This window comes from Natator depressus, chromosome 2, assembly GCF_965152275.1.
Source record: "Natator depressus isolate rNatDep1 chromosome 2, rNatDep2.hap1, whole genome shotgun sequence".
Classification (NCBI taxonomy): Eukaryota; Metazoa; Chordata; order Testudines; family Cheloniidae; genus Natator; species Natator depressus.
In genome coordinates this window covers 157,628,117-157,651,846 of record NC_134235.1, presented here as the reverse complement: position 1 = coordinate 157,651,846, position 23,730 = coordinate 157,628,117, and the positions used below count along the sequence as shown (strand labels likewise).

Genomic DNA, 23,730 nt, shown 5'->3' with positions numbered 1-23,730 from the left:
GTGTTGGACCTCTAGCCATTTGTGTTCTGAAACTGGTGAACCTAATGCAATGAAATGTTATACAGATTGCCAAATTATTTGGCTTTGTGAACCATAATCCTTATTCTTTCCTTTAATTTGAACATCTGTGCCACCTACGTCACCAAAGAGTTCTCAAGTGTGTGTTCATGCATACTGGACTAGAAACAAATGGAGATGAAAGCATAGGATTATCATCAGACTTTTAGATTTTAAGATCTTTGTGGCAAAGGACCATGTCTTCGTATCTGTGTGTGTACAGAGTCAATCCAACTGGGACCTATGAATACTACTGAAGCATAAAATATTAAACAGTACATTATATTGCTGTAGTGTCCAAAGGACCCAATCAGGATTACATTTTCCACTTCCAGAGCCTCTTCCCAACGAAGGTGATCTGGACAAATATGACCACTCTCTTTTTTCCCCCCCTTTCAGCAAATGATATACAATTCTATAGACCTTTCTTATAATTCATATAATAGAAAATAGTAATATGAATACAGCTTTGTTTTGTATAGAGTCAGCAAATGTTTGAAGCTCTGTTTCCTAACTATAGATCATTTATTATTTGTACTGCATTTAGTACCTCATGGGACTCTGATTGAATTGCTAATGATCACTTTTGCTTTAATGACGTTAAGAACTATGTTTGTTTTCTGACCCTTTTGGGTTACATGAACCTCACATTGCCTGATACATCATTTTGGATGGTCTGTGACTGTGTGTCAATTAATATAAACAAAACAAAGGATTTGTTGATTGGGGCTGAGGGCCAGTATTTCATCTCCGTGTCTCATTATATTGAAGTTAACTCCTCGCACCTATGTGTTTAACTTCTAATTAGGAACTTGGGATTCCTCTTTGACGCCAGTTTACTTGCCATCCATATTGGGTGTATTAACAAGGTCATAAAAACAGCGAGGAGTCTGGTGGCACCTTAAAGACTAACAGATTTATTTGGGCATAAGCTTTTGTGGGTAAAAAGCCCACTTCTTCAGATGCATGGAGTGAAAATTACAGGTGCAGGCATAAATATACAGACACATGAAGAGAAGGGAGTTACCTTACAAGTGGAGAACCAGTGTTGACAGAGCCAATTCAATCAGGGTGGATGTGGTCCACTCCCAGTAATTGATGAGGAAGTGTCAATACCAAGAGAGGGAAGATTGTTTTTGTAGTGAGCCAGCCAGTGTTTTAATGTAGGAGCTGTAAAGTGCTTAGAACGCAGCAGGGAGCCAGGAATGTTCGGTTCTACTTCTTGCTCTGCTCTAATTCCCAGTGGCATGTTGGGCAAGTCATTCAATTTCCCTGTACCTCAGTCTAGCCATTTTTGACATTTGGCCAATCCCGCTTGGCATTTCTAGTGCTTTAATTGAAAGGAATTGAGCCAGCTACAGCTGTCTTGCTAGTGTAAATGACAAGTAACTTTCTGGATGTCAGTAGAGTTATGGGGCAAGTGAGAAGACAATCAGTCACAAGATGCTTTAATACCATATCTCAGAATAATCCCATGGTATTAGTCACATGTAGACATTTCTACAATTGTATTATTTAAGACTGGCATCCTCCTTGTTTAGTTTTTGTATAGTCACAGGACAACGAAAAAGCCCCCAAAACAAAATGTACAGTGAACTAAATCAATCTCTTGAGCTGTGTTGGGATTCCTGAGCTGTCTGGCAATCAAACACTGATTCCAGTAGGTGATAAACTCTACTTGGAAAGGTTTCAGAGTAGCAGCCGTGTTAGTCTGTATTCGCAAAAAGAAAAGGAGTATTTATGGCACCTTAGAGACTAACAAATTTATTTATTTGAGCATAAGATTTCTGATTAATGCAATCCAATGAAGTGAGCTGTAGCTCACGAAAGCTTATGCTCAAATAAATTTGTTAGTCTCTAAGGTGCCACAAGTACTCCTTTTCTTTTTGCGAATACAGACTAACATGGCTGCTACTCTGAAACCTGTCATTATGTGAGGCACTGAATTTAGCTATATGGAGTGGAAGGATTGCATCTGATGAAGTGAGCTGTAGCTCACGAAAGCTTATGCTCAAATAAATTTGTTAGTCTCTGAGGTGCCACAAGTACTCCTTTTCTTCTTCCTACTTGGAAAATATCTGGTTGTCTAACTCATTTCATGACCTCACTCGCTTAAGGGAGTCTTTATCAACAAAATGTCAGTTTAAACACTATGGATGAGATTTTGAAAATCCCACCATGAAAGCAACAGTGACTGGAAAATAATCTAATGTCAACTACTTTTGCATTACAGGAATACAAGCGCAAGTTAGCCAGAGTATCCCAGGTGCGAAAAGAACTCAGGTCACGCATCCAGAACCTTCCTGATCTGTCTCGACTTCCCAATGTCACAGGCAGTCATGTGCACCTACCATTTGCTGGAGACATCTACAGTGATGATTGATGAGAACGTCTATTTCTATAGCCTCTGCTCTTCTGTGGAGTGAGGGGTAGGTCAGACTGATTGATAGTCCTGTAGTATTATTTTTGTACATTGTTGGAGAGTGGCGGTAAAAAAAAAAAAAAAAAGCTCCAAATAATTTATAAGAATTGTTTAAAATATTGGTTTGTTTACTGTTTTATTGGCAAGTGAACATATAGGTACATTTATAAAAGGTGGCATCTGTATATTATTATGTTAAAAAATGGGTAATTATCTTAAAATATTCATATCTTTTGTACAGATTTTGATCAGGTGCCCTGTAAGAAACTGATAAGTTTCCACTTTATTTTTCTTGTGCACCCTCTACTCAGTGTAGTTCACTATATAATCAAAGTATACATTTAAGTTGCCACATTTCAATGGCTAGCGAGGCAATGGAACAATATGGAAATCACAATCTTATGTTTATAAGAAGACTGCAATTTATTTTTATGTGGAGTGTGATGTTACTGGTTATTTATTAAGTTAATTTACGCACCCCCAAATAAAACTATTGGTTTATTTTTAAAGTAAATGTTATTAACTGACTTTGAAAGTGGAAAATATAAATCATGTTAAATTGAACGCCTTAAATGACTCAAAATTGTGCTTAATTTTAATATTTAAAAGTAAACATTAAAAATACTGCATAAAAACTAAATATTTTAATTAGTACAATAGAAATGCTTTTTTTCCTGACAACTCGGTTTCTAAATTGAAGGACCACTTCTTTGTACAATAACCCCTTTCTGCCACATCCGTCTCCATTAACAAACCTGATCCCTGAAACGTGAAGTCATTCCACAGCTTCAACTATAGTATGCGGTGGTTACTCAGGACCATACCTATTTTTGAATGGCCATTATTAAAATTTGAAAGTACTCAAGTACCATTTTACTTACACAGCATGATGATACTACAAGTAGAATTTTGTTGTCTGTGGAAACTTTGGGTCAAAGCATCCTCTTCCGTGGAGAAACCTGTCCAGAGAGGCCAATGAGTGCCACAGGTCCCCTGTGTCTAAGCCTCCCAGCAAACAACTTCTGGATCTTGGTCTCCTTTTCTTACAAGGAGGGGGTTTTCTCCCAGAAAATCTAGGCTACTGTGTGAATTAAACTGTAGAAAAATGTTGCTGAATGTATGTTTAAAAACAAACTCTATCACTGTATAAATGTGGTATTTGTATATGAGTAACTAAACTTATGAAAATAAAGTTGTTTACCCCTTGCCTTTTAAAAACACTAAGAGGCAGATGTTTAAGCGTATTTAGGAGCCTCAAGATGCAGCTAGATGCCTAGTGGGATTTTCAAAAGTGCCTTACTCGCCATTAATAGGAGTTAAGAATGTAGGTGCTCTTGAAAATCCCCCTAGGCTCCTAGCAGCATCCATAGGGCCCTAAATACCCTTGAACATCTGACCCCAAGTGTTTGAGTTTGTTTTACCTTGTGAGGCTTTTTTAAGTGTTCTAGCAAGAAATTTGCCTAGAGAAGCTCTTTCATTGTAAACGTTCATAGCAATATTAACAAATATCCACCTTTACTCATACGTGTCATACAAACTAAAACTTTTTACATTAGTGTAAACAAAAATAAAGTTTTACAGCCAATTAACACTGTACCCCCTCACCCCACATTACACACTTAAAAACAGTAGTTTCTAAAATAAAATAGACTGAGATGACTCAGTATAATCCTGGAGTGAAATCCTGGCCCTACTGAAGTCAGTGGAAGTTTTGCCATTTACTTCAGTAGGTCCAGGCCCTAGAATTCTTGTTAACTATCAGCAGGATATAACAGCCTTCTTTTTAAAAATATTCATATTTAGACACAAGCACATACAGTCAGATTTTCCTCTTTTGCAAAAAGTACCACAAATGGGCTGTAGTTAGATGGAAAAATCTATGGAGTGAAATTACAGGGTTTTTGCACAGCATCATTACTTTGGAATATGGTTTAGCAGCCCACAGAGGGGTCTGAGAGAGTTTGGACCTTCACCCATTTCTCTGTGCATCTGAAGGTAACAGAGGAATGGGGTATTTACAAAGAGGGCCAGACTCTCCATGACATTTCCTGGGACTCTTCCTGTCCTCTCTAACAATATACCATCTAGACTGCTTCTGCCATGGCCTCTCAACCCATACCTGGCTCCAAAACACTTCAAGTCCCTCTCAGGTTTGCATGCATGAAGTAGGAACCTCTGGGAATTAAATTTGACAGGATCGACATTCATTTTTGCACACTTTACCCTGGAATTTGCAAGGAGACGATGCTATGTAGAGTTGTTTTCAACTCTATGTAGAGTTGTTTGGGAGTTTCCCACCCAAAAACCTGATTAAGGGGTTGTGAGATTCTCGATGGTCTGAGCTCACCAGCCTTCAACAGATTTATAGCCATTTGAGTGGGCTTTCTACTCATTTTATCATTCCACAGTGAAAACCAGAGTGGGAAGGATATGGACCATAATTAGAACAAAGGAAACTAGCTATGTTTTCGTAAGCAGAGTCAGGTATATAAAAAATATCCATAATCCTCTTTTCAAAAGTACATTCAAGTTGAAGACTATTTGAAAATTAGACCTAGGTTAAGACTTTCATGGTTTAAATGTGTTCTAGTCAATTAAAAATGTAGCTGTATAAATGTGTATGTACACACACCTTATTACTGCAAAGAAGCACTCTCCTTTTGTAAAGCATAGTACAAAATTTCTTATAAATTAAAACCAAAAATCAGATCAGTTATCGCGTGAATGCATAAATGCACAGAACAAATCAGTAGTCTCAATTCGTTCCAAAGCCGGTGGACAGCTCCGCCACTGAAGTCACTACGTATAGAGCTCCACTGTGTAGAGTTCATTGTAAGATTAGAGCCTGGATTTTTAAAATATTTTGTTGTAAAAAGTTTAAACATTCATTCCTTCTCCACCTGCCTTAGTCAGAAAAAGAGCAGAAATCAATGTGTAAAAGTCAAGGAGAATCGGCACTGAACACCTCAAGGACAGAGAAAAAATAGACACTGACTTCACTCTGTTATTCTCTTAAGTTTTAGTAATATTGTCGTGTATCTATAGATGTATATTTAGAAGTGGTTAAAGACAAGGTTTAGGAAAAATATATTTTAAAAAAATCAAACTTCTTGAGGTGAACGTTAACGTTGATATAATTTTAAAGTGAAAGTTTGAGAACTATACTTTTCTTTGGGTAAAATTTGCTGTAGCTCACTGCTAATGTTTTTGCCTCATGGAACTTTTACTTCTGTGGTGTGCTTTGTTTGTTTGGGGTTTTTTAATAGCCACTCAAAATTAGTTTGAAAACAGACAATTTCGGGGAGATAAAATGCTCCTTGTTTGTCACTAAAAGTATCTCATGGTAGCGGATGAATGGTGCTCCAACTGTCTATGTTTTCTATGGGAGTGACATCACAGTATCAATGAATTTGAAGTTTTAATACTGTAACGCCATTCCCAGATTCACTGAAGGAGACATACAATATAGTAAGACACAACAGCAACCCCATAGGGTTGGCAGGTATCCTTAAGTTCTCAAGTACCAAAATGTAGCATATATACCTGTGCACAGGATTGTTCCCAGGTAGATAAAATGAGGTGTAGTCACCTAATCGGGATAAAATTGTATTTTGGTAATATGACCCAATTGCACTGAAATCCAAATCACCTGCCCAAAGAAAGGTGGATACTAGATTGAAGCATTTTCTAATAATAAAAAATTAGATCCTTCTAGTGAGAGAGACACATTTATTTACTCAGTTATATTATATAGTGACCAGGAGTTTTTAGTGAAAAAGCATGGACCTAATCCTGCAGCCTTTAATCATATGAATAATACCTATTTGCAGGTAATTCTGCTGGTGTCAGTGGGATTACTCTCATGAAGTAACGACTAAAGATAAAACCATATAGTTGTAAAACTTTATAAAAAAATCTATCTAAAAATGCCTATTCTCCATGTTTTTGTGATCTTACAAACAAGTTTAAGATTCTTGGTTACAAAAGAATTGTAACTGTTGAAAAAAATAAATTGCCTCCTCTCTAGAAAGTTTAATGTATAGGTTTCAGTAACATTAGTTTGTCTATTTTACATCCAGCTTCAACCTTTCATATATTAAACCAGTCAACCTTTCATGATTCCCCCTCCCACCCAACACAATGAAAGCTACATGCTTTAAAATCTAGAAGTCAGTGGCAAAACATCCATGAATTTCAGTGTCTGCAAATGTGTCCTCTAGTGATCACCAAAATTCACCCTTGCGTAGAGGGCCATCAAAAAGCCTGTGCACCATGTGGAGGATTTAAATGGATATAGCTCATGCATAGGCCTTTTGCTGGCCCTCTGGCTGGGCAGAAATTCAACTTGTAGTGCATATGGTAATAGAAAGTTATAGAGTTATCGCTGAAAGATGAGTGAATCAGCTGCAATGGCACTATTTTTGATGAGCTGGTTTTCTATTAATAAAAACACTTGGGATTAATTCTTGCTTGCTTTTCTCATGCTTGATATTCCCACTGACTATTTGTGGGAATAAAGCAGTTAGGATCTGGCTGTCAGCAACTTACTCTTAGAGAATCAACTTAAAAAATCTTAATAGGAATATTGATTATCTTTTTTTAAAATGACCATTCTGTCTTTGAACCTGTCTCAGTGTGTTAAATTACCTTAATAGGTCAGCTTCTCCATCTTACTATTTAGAAGTCTAATTCTGATTTAATCTTTACTACATTAAAAAGTATCCTAGTAAGCATGATCCTTTTTTGTGGGAATTTGCAAAAATGCAATAACAGCACTTTGTAACTTGTTTGCAACAAAAATTTACTCATTTGTTGAAAGCTGACAAGAAAGAAAAGATGTTTGAAATGTAAAAATGTTTCATTATTGTGCACTGCTCACAGAATGTGTAATTCTTGTGTAATTTGTCCTCTAAATAACACCTCAATGTATAATGTTTTCATATTTAAAAGAATAAAACATTGTAAAAACATGATCGTAAATCAACATTATTTAATGCTTATATGCCCAGCCTATGTTCTCTGAAATGTCTCTATATAACCTCCATATATTGTTCTGAGTAACCCAAAACCGCACCACCATTTTGACTGTGGCTAGTTTATAATAATTACATTACTCTTTCTCAGTTGAGTGAAATGGCACTTTTAAATGAGGGTAGAATTTGTTCTAAAGGAAAAATATATAGTTTGGAGGTGAGTGTCTCTAAAAACTAAAGAAGTTATCCACTGAAGCAAACAGGAGAATCCATTATAAAAAGACAATGATTACACTTTAGTGTCTTCCATTTGGAAAGATTTACCAGTTTGAGAGATTCCCTGTACTTAAAATTGGGAATAATTGCTGAAACTGGGAATATCTCAAAATGGAAGAAAGTTTAAGCATGATTACTGTACCAAACTGATTACTGTTACCATTTTGTTTTCTTATATGCAGTGTTGTCATAGCCAGGACTAACTTCTATTGGTGAAAGATACAAGCTATCAATCTTAGGATGAGCTTTTTCTCAGGTCTGGGAAATGTACAAGATGGAACACGTCGTTTAGCACATGTAGTTCACCTTGAATTGTCCTTTGAAATATGTATTAAGTGGCCAGTTAACTCCTATGACTGGAGAGGTGTTATGGGATGGGGAGAAAAAAGAGCTGGGAGGGGGTTTTTAGGTTACAGATTATTGTAATAAACCATAAATCCAGTGTCCATATTCAGCCTATGATTTTTAGCATCTAGGAAAGTTATGAATTTAAACTCCCAGGCTTCTCTTTTGAAGGTGTTGTGCAGGCTTCGAGGATGAGCATTGAGAGGTCAGATATAATGATCACTTTGTGAAAAGTGTTCACACACAGGTGATAGGGTGTTTTTCTTTTATCGTTTTTCTGTGAGAGTTCATTTGGAGCATACTGATTGTCTCATTTCGCCCACTAAGTTGTTATTGGGGCATTTAGTGCACAGGAAGAGGTACACCATATATTGTGATAAGCACATATAGGCATGGATCTTGAAAGGTGTGTTGTGGGGATTATTGATCATTGTAGCTGTTGATGTGTACAGGTTTTGCACCTGTTGTTCTGGAAGGATCTGGTGGTTTTCAGTTGGTGTATCCTCATCTGGGTGGAGCTACTTCTGATTATGAGCTTGGGAGGGTTGTTTGAAGGCCAACAGAGGGGGTTCAGGAAAGATTTCTTTAGGATGAGGACCCCATCAAGTATGGGTTATAATTCTAATAGGGAGGTTTATCTGTTAAAGCAGGTTTTCTTGAGGTATTTGAGTGGCCCATTCCATGAAGTATATCTACTTCTCTAGTGGAGTGTCCTTGTTTGGTGTAGGCAGTTTTAAGTGTGTTAAGGTGTATATCCCAGACTTTCTCCTCAGACCTTATTCTGTGGTGTGAGAGCATCTGGCTGTAGATAAATTTCTTGGGGGGTTTGGGGTGGTTACTGGATCTGTGAAGGTAGGTATGATGAACTAGGGGTTTCTTGTCTGTAGGGTTCCATGGTTGAAGCTGATTGTTGCGTTCAGGAAGTTGATGCTAATGTGGGAGTGTTCTAGAGAGAGTTTAAAGAATGGGGAGTGGTTGTTGAAACTGTGGTGGAAATCTACGATGAAGTTTAGGTCATCTATCCAAAGAAAATATCATTGACGTATCTCAGGTATTTCATTGGTTTTGTGGTGTACTTGTCCAGAAATGCTTCCTCAATGGGGCCCATGAAGAAGTTGGCATATTTAGGAGTCATCCTAGTACTCATGGCCATTCCCATGGTTTGGACAAAGTCTTCATGTTGAATATAAAATTGTTATGGGTAAGAAATGGGATATAAAGGGATTTCACATTAGATCCAAAGATGATAGATTGTGACTTTTTCATTGATACCTTACCTAACATACTTTGTATAAAATTTGTTGCAGTTGTCTAACAGTGGCAATATTAATTATATAAATAGTCATGTTTCAATCCTACACAGAGCATGCAAAGTGTCACAGCATGCAAAAGTACCACACACCTTATGAAAAAAGATTTAAAATTATTTACAGTTAAGATTTTACAACACAAACCCTTTTAAAATACTGCTTTACAGTATACATTTTTCTTCCCAACGAAACTAAAGAATTAGTAAAGGCATCAGAGGACAAGCCATAAAGTGACCCATGTAAATAAATACAGAGCCCTACAGAGAGGAAAAACAGCACAATGCATTGTAAAAGCATAGTTACCAGAAAAATTGTTAAAAAATGACCCTACATATATTTTAGTTAAGCCTAAAGTGAAGGAAGGGCTTTCCAAATCACTTCTACTATGTATTTCAGTCACATTACCCATTTCCAGAAGATTCATATGAATATTACATACTTATCAGCTCTTATGAGATTAAAACTAAGATTTGCAACAAGCTCTGCCTTCCCTGAAATGTTTTTTTTTTTAAATATACCAACTTGTATTTGTTGGAAAGTGGTTTTTAATTGGATAAAAATAGGCCAGATGCACTTCAAGGGGCAAGTGGAATCATTTTATCTGTCGCTTTACAGGTGCCAAAACAAGAATGAGGTCTGGAACAGAAAGGAATAAACTTTATATAACTTACAGAAAAAGAAATTTTTGGTTGTAAAACTATTTTCTTTCCACATGGAAAAATGGAGCCATCAACTTCAGAAATTTCAGAATAAGACCTACTTCTGCTGAATAGCATTAAGCAGGAATGTTTCAGAATTACTTTGTCAGTTCATTAAGATGACCACACAGATTTCCTTTGGAAATCAGTTTTAGTCACAGAGAAAGTCCTGAGTAAAACTCACAAACAAACCCACAGCATTTACAGCACAGATCTGGAAAGAATCAGAGATCAGCAGATCCTCTGCAAGTTCTACTGTGGTACAGGATCCTATTTTAAAAACCATTACACTGATTGCTACAGTGCAAACCAATTTGGTCCAAGAACAGCTTTTGGCTTTTAATTCCTGAGCCACTAAAGATTGTGATACAAGTTCAGGCTTCCAAGACATGGCTTATTACCTTATTATTCCAGCAATATCCTCTGGTAGGCAATCCATCTAAAAGTACAGAGACTGTTTCCAAACAATGTATTTAAATCTCCCCTACATGCTGAAGGCCTTAACACAGCCAGAAATTAAACCAGTATTAACAAAAATTGTTTCTAAGTTTATAAAACAATTAATAAACCAGCCACTAATCTAGTTCATTTACTGGCCCAATTTTAGCCACTACTATTGTAACCATTATCATGACTATTGTAATTATTCAGTATTTCAAAGTGACGACAAGAAGTTTTTCAGGTCCATCTTCTTCTGGCTCTTTTGTTTTTCTTCAAGATTAAGCAACCGTTTTAGCTGAGTAAAGTGAAATTTAGCGTTTTTGGGAGTCTTGGACAAAGAACTGGATGGTGACTGTCCAGCCATGCATGTTCTGAAAAGCAAAACAAAACAAAAATCTCTTTTTAATAAGAGGCTGGAGGAATAATGTAATTTTAGGTCTGCGTTTGAAAATGGTCTTTACATAAAATTCAGGTGCACAATTACTTAACTGCAAACATAACTTATACATTGCGTGTAAAAGTGGGCTGTGAGAAGCACAACTACCCAAATATGTATGCAAGTACTGAGTTTGTGCACACAATTACATACATGCTTAGAAAATAAAAACCCTACATGGTATCTCACACTAAGGCTGAAGTTTATTTTTTTAAAAACACCTAGAAGTGATATTTTTTACCCCTAGTCACTCTTTTTATTAGACTCTTTGGACTCCTGCAATTAAAAAACAAACCCAAACAACAACTGATCTTCCATTTCAGATCCTTGATAAAAGATAAAATATTAATTATCAGAGCGATTACTAAACAACTTGTCTGAACTCCCTTTCCTGACTTCTAGTACTGTGCCCTTATTCACTGAAGTATGTTGCCTCTTTAGGTAAAATGGAAATAGGCACCTGGAAGTTGATGCTGGACTCTTGCTTTTAGATCCAGATTTACTGTGGTTTAAGGGTGTCATTTTGTTTGCAGATATCGGAGTCTTTGGGTCTGGTCTACTCTTCGGAGTACCAGAACGGCTTGTTGCTGTTGCCAGAAAATCTCTGCTTTTACCATGATGTCTTGTTGTTTTGTTGCATGTGTTGCAAGTAACCAGCTGTGAATAGAGGAAAGGAAATGTTAGCTCTTCTGTCAGTCTTCCTGCATTTTAAATGTATAAGGCACTGATGACTAACACTTTTAGACTTATCTAAACTGCTCTTCAAAATTAGAGAGAGTGAATCAAGCTGCTTAAATACTTACTTGTGTGAAGCAGAGAGACATAAAAAGCAACATCAAATCCACATCTAGCTTTCTCTTTTAAACCACGTAAATCATCAAATCCCCAAGGGTGTGACTAGAAATGACTCCAATCCCCTGGAAACTAATTTCAGGGGACTTTTAATTCTGAATTGCAAACACATGGAGTGAAACACGAAAAACAACCTTGTCACCACAAAAAGACTAGACAACATTAAAAGTAGCTCTGACTGTATAATACTTTGAATGTACCCCAGTGGAATTCATGTTTCACCACAAACAGACAAGAATCCAGAAAACGATCAAAATGTATTTTAAAATTCATTTTTTAATTTACACCTCTATACAACACTTTTTTGCAAAAACAACAAGGAGTCCTTGTGGCACCGATGAAGTAGGTTTTAGTGCACGAAAGCTTATGCCCAAATACATTTGTTAGTCTCTAAGGTGCAGCAGGGACTCCTCGTTGTTTTTGCTGATACAGACTAACATGGGTACCCCTCCAGAACACTTTTTTTGGTGAGTCTTCAGAGAAAATATTAAAAATCCCAAATCTGCAAAAATAAAAAGATGCACTACAGATAAAAAGAAACAAGGTAGCCCATTGGTATGGAGAGAAGGAGAACCACACAGGGAGAGTGGGACTAGAGGGTATCTACTAAAGTTCAGTGGGGTCAAAAGGGAAAGCAGCTGAGTGGGCAAAACCATGTGTTAATAGAGAGACTGTCTGAGACACTGCTCCCATCACATAACATCTCTTACAAGTACACCAACTGCTGTCACAGAAAATAACAGGAAAGCTTTTAATTTATTTTAGCTCTTTTTAATGGATTCAGCTAGAAACAAGGAGAATTAAAACAATGTGACCTGCCAACTCTCCACAGAAGACCACCAGTGGTCCACAACCCAAAGTTTGGAAACCAATGGCTTTGGCAAAAGTCTCTTTAACAGCTGATCTTCCATTAACTGATGAACCATATCTGCAAAAACAAATTTACAGACGATGCCTCTAGGAGTTTTAGAACTCTGCAAAATGGAATAAGGTAATTTTATGCAATTGCAAAGTTAGCAGAATGCTTAAACCAAGATATAACATATCACTAATGGTTAAGAAAGATCTTGTAAACCTAGCCTGTCAGCTTGTTGGTTTAAGTCTCAGTCAACTTTGCTCCTAATGTGTCATTTTCTACAGAAGGAGCTTATATGGCTCTAAAATGGTAATTTTGGGAGCTGTCAGTTCCTGGTAGTATTTTAAGTATATAATACCAGAAACATTTCAAGCACAATCCAACTAGCAAAGTGCACACCAAATCACAGTAAGTATGTAAGTCAATCTTGATCTTAACTCAGACAGATCTTAATGGGACTGTCAGTCTGTCTGAAACAGAGCAGACGGTATTACTATGTTTAAATCCCAATTCAAGGACATTGCATGGAGATTAGAATGGACCACAAACTATAAACTCACATTTATATAGATGCCTGCTATATTCTGAGAATCTGTCCAGCTAACAAACAAATGTATATTTTTGTTTAAAAACCTGTTACAACTCTGCAGGTCACAGTGTACATCAATATTTGGTTCTTTTGGGGATTTTTTTTTTTTTTTAAGACATAAGCGGTACATTCACACCTGGCCAACTACTCCTTAGTACAGAGGTGGGCAAACTACGGCCTGCAGGACCGTCCTGTCTGGGGACGGTAGCAGCGGCGTGCGTGGCAGCGAAGGGGGTTGGGTAGGGAGTCCCGGGGGGCAGTCAGGAGCAGGGGGCAGTGGTTCTGGGGTGGTGTGGTCAGGGGTCAGGGAGGGGTTGGATAGGGGGTGGGGTCGGGGGGGGGCTGTCGGGGGTGGGGATGTGGATAGGGGTCAGGGTGGACAGGGAGCAGGGGGGGTTGGTTGGGGGTGGAGTCCCAGGGGGGTGGTTAGGGGACAAGGTGTGTGTGTGTGTGTGGGGGGGGGGGGTTTGGAGGTTCTGAGGGGGCCAGTCAGTGGGCGGGAAGTGGGTGGGGGTGGATGGGGTGGGGGCCAGGAGGTTTGGGGGGCGGGCCAGGAGGTTTGGGGGGGCACAGCCTTTCCTACCCGGACCTCCATACCATTTCACACCCTGAAGTGGCTTTCGGGCCAAAAAGTTTTTGCCCACCCCTTCCTTAGTATCATTACTTAAGTTTGTTTGGGCAAGACCACAAAGTGTTGGATCCACCCACGTTATTGGAATAGGAAGAGACACACTGAATATCCGCTGTCTAAAATGACAGCTTTTCAAATCCATCCTAAATATTTGTGATATCACACCAGTGAATAATAAAAGCAAAACTTCCAGGTTCACAGTGGTTTGTGAGCCCTTCAAATGGAAACTAAAATTTTGAGGGGAGGGAATTTGCTTCATTTTGTTAGTTTTGTACTGTGTCTATCTGAAGTGCCTATAGCCTTGACATAGAAGTGATCCTAGTTAATGATAATGATACTTCCTCAACCCAATCTTGTGTTGTTGGTGGTTCAGATTTCTATTGTTGCAAATTCTGGCACAGGAAATTATAATCAGTAGTTTCCTCATTTCTTAGAAAGCTGTTCAATCTACCAGCAGGACACGCTCTGAAGAGTCAATGTTTGGCCTAGAATCATAGAATATCAGGGTTGGAAGGGACCCCAGGAGGTCATCTAGTCCAACCCCCTGCTCAAAGCAGGGCCAATCCGCAATTTTTGCCCCAGATCCCTAAATGGCCCCCTCAAGGATTGAACTCACAACCCTGGGTTTAGCAGGCCAGTGCTCAAACCACTGAGCTATCCCTCCACCCCAGTGGGGTGTTGTCTTCATTTATTAAGACATCTGTCTATCTAATTGTTTTAATAGATTTGTATGTCTCTATAGCACTACATTAAAGTTATATATAGTTATTTTCTACATGACAGCTTCAGAACTTGAAAACTTCTCCATTTTGATCATTCTGGTTCATTTGATCAATGAAGCTCATGCAGTAAAGTGAAATGTGTCAGCACTGTTTATTATATTATGTGTTAACAAGTGTCTTCCCTCGCCCCTTAATGACTATTTTCATTATTTTAATGAAGTTACTTTGGATTTACACATTGGTGTAAATGAGAGCAAAAATCAAGCCCAGAAAGCATTCTGAGAGCTCCCATAATGCACACTGGTTTGCAGCACTGGGTAAAGTGCCTTTTATTGGTGATAAAACACTGTGCTCCGGGGCAGAAATGTATATTTTAACACTGTAGATAGGGGAAGTCAGTAATTCATTTTTCATTTTTTTTCATTTCATTTTTCATTGCTGGATCATTTCCACTTTCTAATCAGCAAATAAGAAGTCATTGGCTATTCAGTATTGAATATTAAACACTGGTCAGGAAAGTCTCACACAAAATTGCCACCCAACCCAATTTTCCCTAAGATTGTTTGAGCTTCCTCTGGGAGACATCAGAGCCTGCTCAGGCAGTTCACACTCAATTTGAAAAATGCTGACAAAGAAACAAACCAAACCAACAAAAATTGTCTCATTGTCGGACATGTGAGACTACTTGTCACTATGGATATCCTCGCCCTCAAATTATAAGCAACTGGGACAGTGTTAATGTGTTACTAAGCACTTTGTGTGTGCATGAACTTCTGATCTCTTCCAGAAATAATTTACTCTCATTTAGGTACACAGCTTCACAACAGACTTCTAAATGGGAGACTGGTGACAAGTGTTTCCTCCAGGCATAGCTGTCCTTGAAATCTTCAGGCCTCCCCATGAGTATGTCTATGCAGCATTTTGCAGCCCACAGGAGCAAGCATCCCAGTCCGGGTTAACAGATTTGATCTAGCAGAGCTTTCACTAGTACTCTAAAAACAGCTGTCTAGACAGAGCTTTGAAGTGTGGCTCAGAGTATGAAACACCCCGCACTCCCTAGGTTTCGGTGTCTAAGCCACAACTTCAAAGCCCTGTCTATACAGCTATTTTCAGAGCACTAGCATGAGCCCCGCTACCTAAGTCTATCAACCTGGGCTGACAGGCTCGCTCCCACAGGCTCCAAAACACTGTGAAGACATACCTCAAATGGCTAAAGAAAAGAAGTAAGCCAATAAGAGTTAATGTTCCAACAGCAACCTTAATTAGGATTATGTTACGTGTTGTATGCTTTATCATTGACATTTTATGACAAACAGTAACATTCAGCTTATGCACTTTAAAAAAAAAATGTCCATCACACCCAAACTAGTGTAACTGCTGGAATATTAACTTTTAACAGGCTTTTCAGCTTTGATTTCCTCTTTTTTAAAAAAAGGGGGGAAAACCTACCTCTACTTAATGATGTTAGGATTTACCTGGCCCCAGTTAGGCTCTGCAGGTCACAACACTCTTGAGCGAAGAGGGTGGGAAAAGACAAGTATCAATCTTTGCTGCTGCTAGTTTGGCTGGAGACACGTCTGCAAAACTGCACAAATAGACTAGCAGTACAGTTTACACCGAGAATGTTCACAACAAAAAGTTATCTTCACAATAAAAAGATAAATGGCTTGTTTTTTAGATTAAATCTTAGAATGTGCAGATTGTGGCTTCTGTACATTTTTGCAGCCACGTGTTTGGAGGTTTGGGGATTTTTCCACCTGCCATTTTCTCATCTCCTTGTTATTAAAGTCAGGTTTTTTGTTTTAAAATTCCTTGTGTGTGTATTTGAATAGAAGTTACCGTAACAGGAAAGTTACATAGAGAAAGTTATGTCCTGATGAAATAATCATATGGATTGCAAACTCAATTTCTAAAGAGAAAAGCTTCCTATCTTCTTTTATTCCCTCTCTCTTTGAGGGAATTTAAGGCTCCAGGGAATGAACAAACCCAGTTATCGTATTAACTGGAATCGCAATCTTACCCGAACACTTCTTGAGTCCTTATACTTTTTCAAAAGCTTTGTCTGTTTCAAATTGAGTTTTTGGTTCTTTGCCTCCCGATTAAGAAGTTTCTGTATCCGTGGAATCAGTTTCATCTTGGGTTTGAGACGTACTCTGTGGTTATCAGGAACCAAAAACTGGAAACAGTAAGGGCATATCCTTTCTCTGTCGGTTTTGTTATCTACAGATGAATAAAGTAAAACCCTAAATGAACTTCTCTCTGTAAGTATGTTTTAGAGGTGAACATATAAAAGGCATATATTACAGCTATTAAGCCACTAATTTATAGCATACTGTAAATTGTGCATTGATAAGGGTATGGCAGCCTTTTCTCTAGCATTTTAAAAATCTTATTTGGGTACAAGTACTTTGTTCAAATTGTTCTGTTAGAGGTGTTTCTATTTCAGCACTAGATACAGGATTAGTTTGAGTCTGCATTTCATACTCAGCAAAAACTCAAGAGGAAGCCGAATGCCAAAATGTTAAAAAAATAATCATGTTGTATTGCGTGTACAGTTACATATAGTAATGTGCTGTCCAACAGGTAATTGTACCAGCAAAATACATCCACCTTTCTTCAAAATCTTACATTATGAGAAACATATTCCTGCAAGGAACTCCATGAGGCACAGTCCTGTGGCAACATAAAACCCTGCTGAGGTCAAAGGTGGTCCGCCCTTGCTAAGCTTCTTCCAAGACTGAGATTTAATTAAAAATACAATAGTGTTAGAATCAAAAGAGGCTAATGAAAGGCGAAATTCAGGCTTGATGTGAATGGATGCAACATGGAGGAGAGATGGTCCCACATCTGCCTCCCTACATCCCATTCCAGGTAACATTAAATCAGACATAAGTGGTAGCCACAGAAAATTCTACCAAAAGAAAAACATTTCCTAATTCCCTCTGGTGAAGGATTTCCCTCTGTTATCCCCCGTTTTCGAAAGTGGAGAAGAACTGAACATGTTTTAAAAGTCACATCATGTGTTCTGGGCAGTTCAAAAGCTGTGAATTGAGCTTGCCTGTCTGTCTCCAATTTAAAGAACCAAAACCACTGAATTATTTAAACTTGCCTTTTTCAGAATGAAGCGTCCACCTGGGGGAGGAAAAAGGACGGGGTTACTGACCAAGTTACAAGTCACTGCGCTGGGGCAGCAAGAGGCGCTGGTTCCAGACCGAGCCACACCCCCTGCCTGGGATCCTGCCCTGTGTATGGGCTGTCCTCTATAAGGAAGTGTTGTGGAGAGAAGGGGGGAAGTCGGGGGGGGGGGGGCGGGCAGCAGCACAGACAGACACACAGCGGGCTGTGGGGGTGGACAGAGGTCAGCCTGGCACAGGGCGCCGCACAGCACCTCGGCCCAAACGCGCGGGGCTCACCCAGCCACGCACAGCCCGGGCCCCTGGGCAGGGGAGGCGTCAAGAAACCGGGGCCACGTGGTGGGTGAACACGAGAGAGCGGGGCCACGACTCTACAGGAGATTTAACAGAACGTTCTCAGAGCACCCCCCTCCCCCCGGAAGCAGATGTGGCCGTTATTACGTCACAAATCAGAATACTGGAGATCTTGTTCTCTCCCCCCACCCCGGAAAGGGGGACCGCGCGCCAGGCTCTTACATCAGGAATCGGGCCTGAGCCGGGCACGTGCCCATCAGCGCCCGAGCCGCCCCTTCCAGGAACCGCCGGCGCCTGGACATCCCCGCGAGAGCGAGAGGCGCGCGCACACCCCGCGGCCACCGGCCCAGCGCCGCCGCCTTTCCTTCCGGTGGGAAAGCGCGGGGCAGGGTCCTGGCGGAAACGGCAGCCGCGGCACCAACGTTCCGGCCTCCCCGCGGGCTGGCGGGAGGGACAAAGAGCCGGTCGGGCCGGGTCGCTGCCGGGCTTGGCCCCTCCCCCCGCCTTGCCGCGGGGCGCCGTCACAAACCGCTTCCGGGGGCAGGCGCGGGCGGGGCAGGGGCTTCGTGGGCCCGTAAAGCCGGGCGGGGGCTGGGGCGGGGCCGAGCTGCCCTGGCGCGTCTCGCGGGAAGAAGGCCCCGAATGGAGGCGCCTGAGCACAGACCCCGGGGGCCGGGACACCCCCCCCCGCCCAGCGCGGCCTGTTCCTGGGGCCCCGCATCGGCCCCCGCGCGCCAGGTGCCCCTTGAGCCGCCCCCCCCGGGACCTGTCAGCCCAGCGCCCGGTTGCGGCTGCCCCCGGCGAGCCGCGAACGGCCCCGTGCTCTGCCCGGCGGCTGGCCACTGGGGCACTGAGCCTGGGTTTAGCTAGCTCATGCCCACAAGTCAAGCGGATGAGAAGCGGCGCACCCCTTAGGGGAGCTGAGCGCGCTCACCACCTCCCAGGAAAGGCCGGTCAGGTGCGGGTGCCGGTGCAGGATTAATTGCCGTGAACACCAGCTGCAGTGAGGCCGAGGAAAGAGCCACCTGGCCCCAAAACGGTGCTAGTTAACTTAGCAGTGTTGCAATGAGAGGCCGAAACGTGGTGCTTTCGGGGAGCCCTACCACAGTGCCTTGCTGCATCCCTGTGTCGACATGGGCTGCTTGTCCTTTCCAGAAGGGAGACCGATTTTGGCAAGGAAATGTGAGAATGAAGCAAAAACACATTTTAAACGTCATTTAATGTTTTTAACGATAAACAGTCATCTAGTATAAACAGTAAACATTTATATTTTTAGTTGCTTTCCCTAATAGCATGTTTAAACCTGTGTGTGACGTCCCCCATGATGCGGAGAAAGGCCAAAAAAAAAAAAGTCTCTGCCAATCTGACCCAGGGCAAAATTCTTTTCCAACCCCAAATATGGTGTTCAGTTAGACGCTGAGCATGTGGGCAAGACCTGCCAGCCAGACACCTGGGACAGAATTCCTTATAGTAATTCAGAGCCCTCCCCATCTAGTGTCCCATCACCAGTCATTGGAGATATTTCCTGCTAGCAGTTGCAGATCAACTACATGTTGTTAGGTGAGGTTCTCTGGCCTGCAATGTGCAGGAAGTCAGATTAGATGATTGTGATGGTCCCTTCTGACTTTAAAGTTTGAGTCTCTGTCCTGGAGCCATCTGGAGCAGTGAAAATCCCCAGTATGGACACTTACTGTCTGAGCAGAATATCTCTGGGTAGCACAGAGTTCTCAGTCATGGAAACAGGATTCTGTTGTTCTTACAATTCTTTTTCCCATTGCTGCTGTCCTCTAGGATGCTGATTCTGGGGCCCCTGGTTAGTAACTACAGACCATGGCTGGTGCTCCTTTTGATCTGCATAGTCGGTGGGCTTCCAAACTAAGTGGTTGTAGTGTCTCATCCATCTGTTGTTTCTTGTCTTATACTCAGGGTATGTGTACACTACAAAATTAGGTCGATTTTATAGAAGTTGATTTTTAGAAATCGATTTTATACAGTCGTTTGTGTATGTCCCCACTAAGTGCATTAAGTCAGTGGAGTGTATGCTCAATACCGTGGCTAGCATCGACTTATGGAGCGGTGCACTGTGGGTAGCTATCCCACAGTTCCCACAGTCTCCACTGCCCATTGGAATTCTGGGTTAAGCTCCCAGTGCCTGACAGGGCAAAAACATTGTTGAGGGTGGTTTTGGGTACATGTCGTCAGTCGCCCCTCCCTCCCTCCTTCCCTCTGTGAAAGCAATGGCAGACAATTGCTTTGTGCCTTTTTTCCTGGGTTACCCGTACACATGACATACCACGGCAAGCATGGAACCCGCTCAGCTCACCACTGCTGTTTTGAGCATTGTAAACACCTTGCATAATTATCCTGGAGTATGTACAGAACTGGGCTAAGAGACGCCAGCACAAGGATGATTGTGATGAGAACATGGACACAGACATTCCTGAAAGCACGGGATGTGGCAATTGGGACATCATGGTGGCAGTGGGGCTGGTTGATACAGTGGAACACCTATTCTGGGCCCAGCAAACAAGCACAGGTGGGTGGGACCGCATAGCGTTACAGGTATGGGATGATTCACAGTGGCTGTGAAACTTTCGCATGCGTAAAGCCACTTTCCTTGAACTTTGTGAGTTGCTTTTCCCTGCCCTGAAGCGCAGGAATACCAAGATGACAGCTGCCCTGACCGTTGAGATGCAAGTGGTGATAGCCCTGTGGAAGCTTGCAACGCCTGACTGCTACCGGTCAGTCGGGAATCAATTTGGAGTGGGCAAGTCTACTGTGGGGACTGCTGTGATCCAAGTAGCCAATGTAATCATTGACGTTCTGCTATTAAGGGTAGTGACTCTGGGAAATGTGCTGGTCATACTGGATGGCTTTGCTGCAATGGGGTTCCCTAACTGCGGTGGGGCGATAGACGGACCACATATCCCTATCTTGGCACCAGTAGGTAAACCACAAGGGGTACTTCTCAATGGTGTTGCAAGCACTGGTGGATCACAAGGGACATTTCAACGACATCAATGTGGGATGGCCTAAAAAGGTGAATGACGCTCCCATCTTTAGGAACTCAGGGCTGCTCGAGCAGTTGCAAGAAGGGACTTACTTCCCAGACCAGAAAATTACTGTTGGGGATGTTGAAATGCCAATAGTTATCCTTGGGGATCCAGCCTACCCCTTGCTCCCATGGCTCATGAAGCTGTACACAGGCAGCCAGGACGGTAGTAAGGAACAGTTCAACTATAGGCTGAGCAAGTGCAGAATGGTGGTAGAACGTGCCTTTGGACATTTAAAAGCTCGCTGGTGCTGTTTGCTGAGTAGGTTAGACCTCAGCGCAACCAACATTCCCATTGTTATTGCTGCTTGCTGTGTGCTCCGTAATATCTGTGAGAGTAAGGGGGAGACGTTTATGGTGGGGTGGGAGGTTGAGGCAAATTGCCTGTCGGCCGATTTTGAGCAGCCAGACACCAGGGCGATTAGAAGAGCACAGCTAGGTGCGCTGCGCATCAGAGAGGCTTTGAAAACCAGTTTCATAACTGGCCAGGCCATGGTGTGACAGCTGTGTGTGTGTTCTTGCTGCAAACCCTTGGTTGATTTTAATTCCCTGTAAGCCAACCACCCTCCCCCCTTCGATCACAGCTGGCAAAGGAAATACAGTGGCTATTGTTCTGAAACCATGCATTCTTTCTTTATTAATTACAAAAAAAAGTGAGATAACTGACAAGGTACCCCGGGTGGGGTGGGGTGCGGGAGGAGGGAAGGACAAGGCCACATTGCTTATTGTAGCCACACTACAAATCAAAACTGTTCGAATGACAACCTTCTGTTGCTTGGTCCATCCTCTCGAGTGGAGTGACTGGGTGCCCGGAGGGGCCCCCCTCCACAGTCTTGGGCATCTGGGTGAGGAGGATATGGAACTTGGGGAGGAGGGCAGGCGGTTAGACAATGGATGCAGTGGAGGTCTCTGCTCTTGTTGGATTTCCTGCAGCTCCGGTAGACGCTTCATCATGTTCGTTTGCTCCCCCATTAGCCTCAGCATTGCCTGCTGCCTCTGCTCTTCATGCTCACTTAATGCTTTCCTGGACTCTGCCACTGAATGCCTCCGTGCATTAAGCTGTGCCCTATCAGTACGGGAGGACTGCATGAGCTCGGAAAACATGTCATCGCAGGTGTGTTTTTTTCACCTTCTAATCTGCGATAACATCAGGGACAGAGATGATGGGAGGAGCATAGAAACATTTGCACCTGGGAGGACATAAAAAGGGAGTGTAAAATTTAAGATGATACATTTCTGAGAACAAAAGACAGACTCTTTCACAGTGAATCAAGCAATTCACAGCACATGTGGTTTAGGTAGAAGGTTGCATTTTGCCTTTTATATTGAGCGCCTGCTGGTATGGTGACACATCACACATGGCTGGACAACAGAATTACGGTTCCAGGCAGCCATGGTAAGCCTTTTGGTACGTGGGGTTGGCTTCTTCCACCTTCATAACATGGGAATGGTTTCAAACTGCAGCGCCATCCTTTCCCATAGCAAGCAATGCTGGTCGGATTTCACTGGAGGGGCTGCGGTTTTTGGGTGGATGTGCAGCACACACCTCCCCCCACACCACTGCATGGCTATTCTCTGGGGTGATCCCTTTTAGCCAAGCACAAACAACCCAGCATGAATGGGGTCCTTTTACTGTTCCCTTACAAAAATTCCCCTATTTCAACCAGGTGACCATGAATGATATCACTCTCCTGAGGCTAACACAGAAAGATATAGACCGAATGTTGCTTGAATGCAACCAAAACCCAGGACCAGTCGCTGCCATGCTTTGTGCTGCAATGATTCCAGACTACTTGCTACTGGCTTGGCGTGGTAAAGTGTGCTACCGTGGAGGACGAAATAAGGCGGCCCTCCCCAGAAACCTTCTGCAAAGGCTTTCAGAGTACCTCCAAGAGAGCTTCATGAAGATGTCCCTGGAGGATTCCCGCTCCATCCCCAGACACGTTAATAGACTTTTCCCGTAGCTGTACTGGCCGCGAAGGCATCCCAAGTCTTCAGGGCAAATCAGACATTAAACACTATTGCTTTTAAACCCTGTACTCTAGTTACAAATGTGCACTCCGGCTTCAGGGTCAGGGATCCCGCCTTGAGAGGGTATTGGCTCCAGGGTGATGAAAAGGTCCTGGCTGCCAGGGAGAACGGATTCACCGCTTGCCTGCTGCGCATTCTCCTCCTCCTCTTCTTCGTCATCCACAAAATCCTCCTCCCTGCTGCGTGAGACTCCCCCCTTGCAGGTGGTGGGGTAGTGATAGGGTCCCCCCCCCAGAATGCCATGCAGCTGATCATAGAAGTGGCATGTATGGGGCGACCGTTTGCCTCCTTTGTCTTTTGGTAGACTTGCCTGAGCTCCTTAACTTTCATGCGGCACTGCTGTGTGTCCCTGTTGTAGCCTCTCTCCACCATGCCCTGTGCAATTTTGGCATAGATATTAGCATTTCTTCTTTTTGATCGGAGTTTAGCTTGCACAGGTTCTTCTCCCCATATAGCAATCAGATCCAGTGTCTCCCTTTCGGTCCATGCTGGAGCTCGTTTGTGATTCTGGGGGGACTGCATGGTCACCTGTGCTGCTGAGCTCACCATGCTGACCAAACAGGAAATGAAATTCAAAATTTCCCGGGGCTTTTCCTGTGTACGTGGCTAGT

At 42.0% G+C, this 23,730-nt stretch overlaps 2 protein-coding genes and 1 long non-coding RNA gene across 3 annotated transcripts in view; 2 read left to right on the top strand and 1 right to left on the bottom strand.

Moving 5' to 3' along the window:
* The window catches only part of RPRD1A (regulation of nuclear pre-mRNA domain containing 1A), a 69,166-nt gene extending 61,762 nt beyond the window's left edge, over nucleotides 1-7,404 (top strand). Inside the window, exon 7 of the mRNA XM_074945206.1 lies at nucleotides 2,291-7,404. Within this exon, the coding sequence (XP_074801307.1) occupies nucleotides 2,291-2,440 (150 nt within the window). The 3' untranslated portion in view covers nucleotides 2,441-7,404. The remainder of the gene's footprint in view (nucleotides 1-2,290) is intronic.
* A 1,849-nt stretch (nucleotides 7,405-9,253) lies between these two features.
* RMP24 (ribonuclease MRP subunit p24) lies at nucleotides 9,254-18,437 on the bottom strand. Its single transcript, XM_074945208.1, has 5 exons — nucleotides 18,259-18,437; nucleotides 17,718-17,740; nucleotides 16,629-16,828; nucleotides 11,419-11,615; nucleotides 9,254-10,893 (listed from the first exon to the last, which is right to left on the bottom strand). Exons 1-5 carry the CDS (start codon nucleotides 18,336-18,338, stop codon nucleotides 10,737-10,739), a joined length of 657 nt encoding a protein of 218 aa, XP_074801309.1. The 5' UTR covers nucleotides 18,339-18,437; the 3' UTR covers nucleotides 9,254-10,736.
* Nucleotides 18,438-18,880: 443 nt separating this feature from the next.
* LOC141982817 (uncharacterized) lies at nucleotides 18,881-22,841 on the top strand. The gene is made up of 3 exons (XR_012638226.1): nucleotides 18,881-19,218; nucleotides 22,064-22,202; nucleotides 22,756-22,841. It is a non-coding gene; the product is annotated as an uncharacterized LOC141982817 (long non-coding RNA).
* Nucleotides 22,842-23,730: the final 889 nt, after the last annotated feature.

What these genes read in the sequence shown, in the direction of transcription:
- RMP24 (XM_074945208.1), bottom strand. Translation starts at nt 18,338, where the DNA reads ATGTCCAGGCGCCGGCGGTTCCTGGAAGGGGCGGCTCGGGCGCTGATG. An exon ending in GACGCTTCATTCTGAAAAAG is followed by an intron (nt 16,829 to 17,717) that starts GCAAGTTTAAAT and finishes ATTCATCTGTAG; the next exon opens with ATAACAAAACCGACAGAGAA. An exon ending in AGTCCAGCATCAACTTCCAG is followed by an intron (nt 10,894 to 11,418) that starts GTGCCTATTTCC and finishes TTTGCTTTTCAG; the next exon opens with AACATGCATGGCTGGACAGT.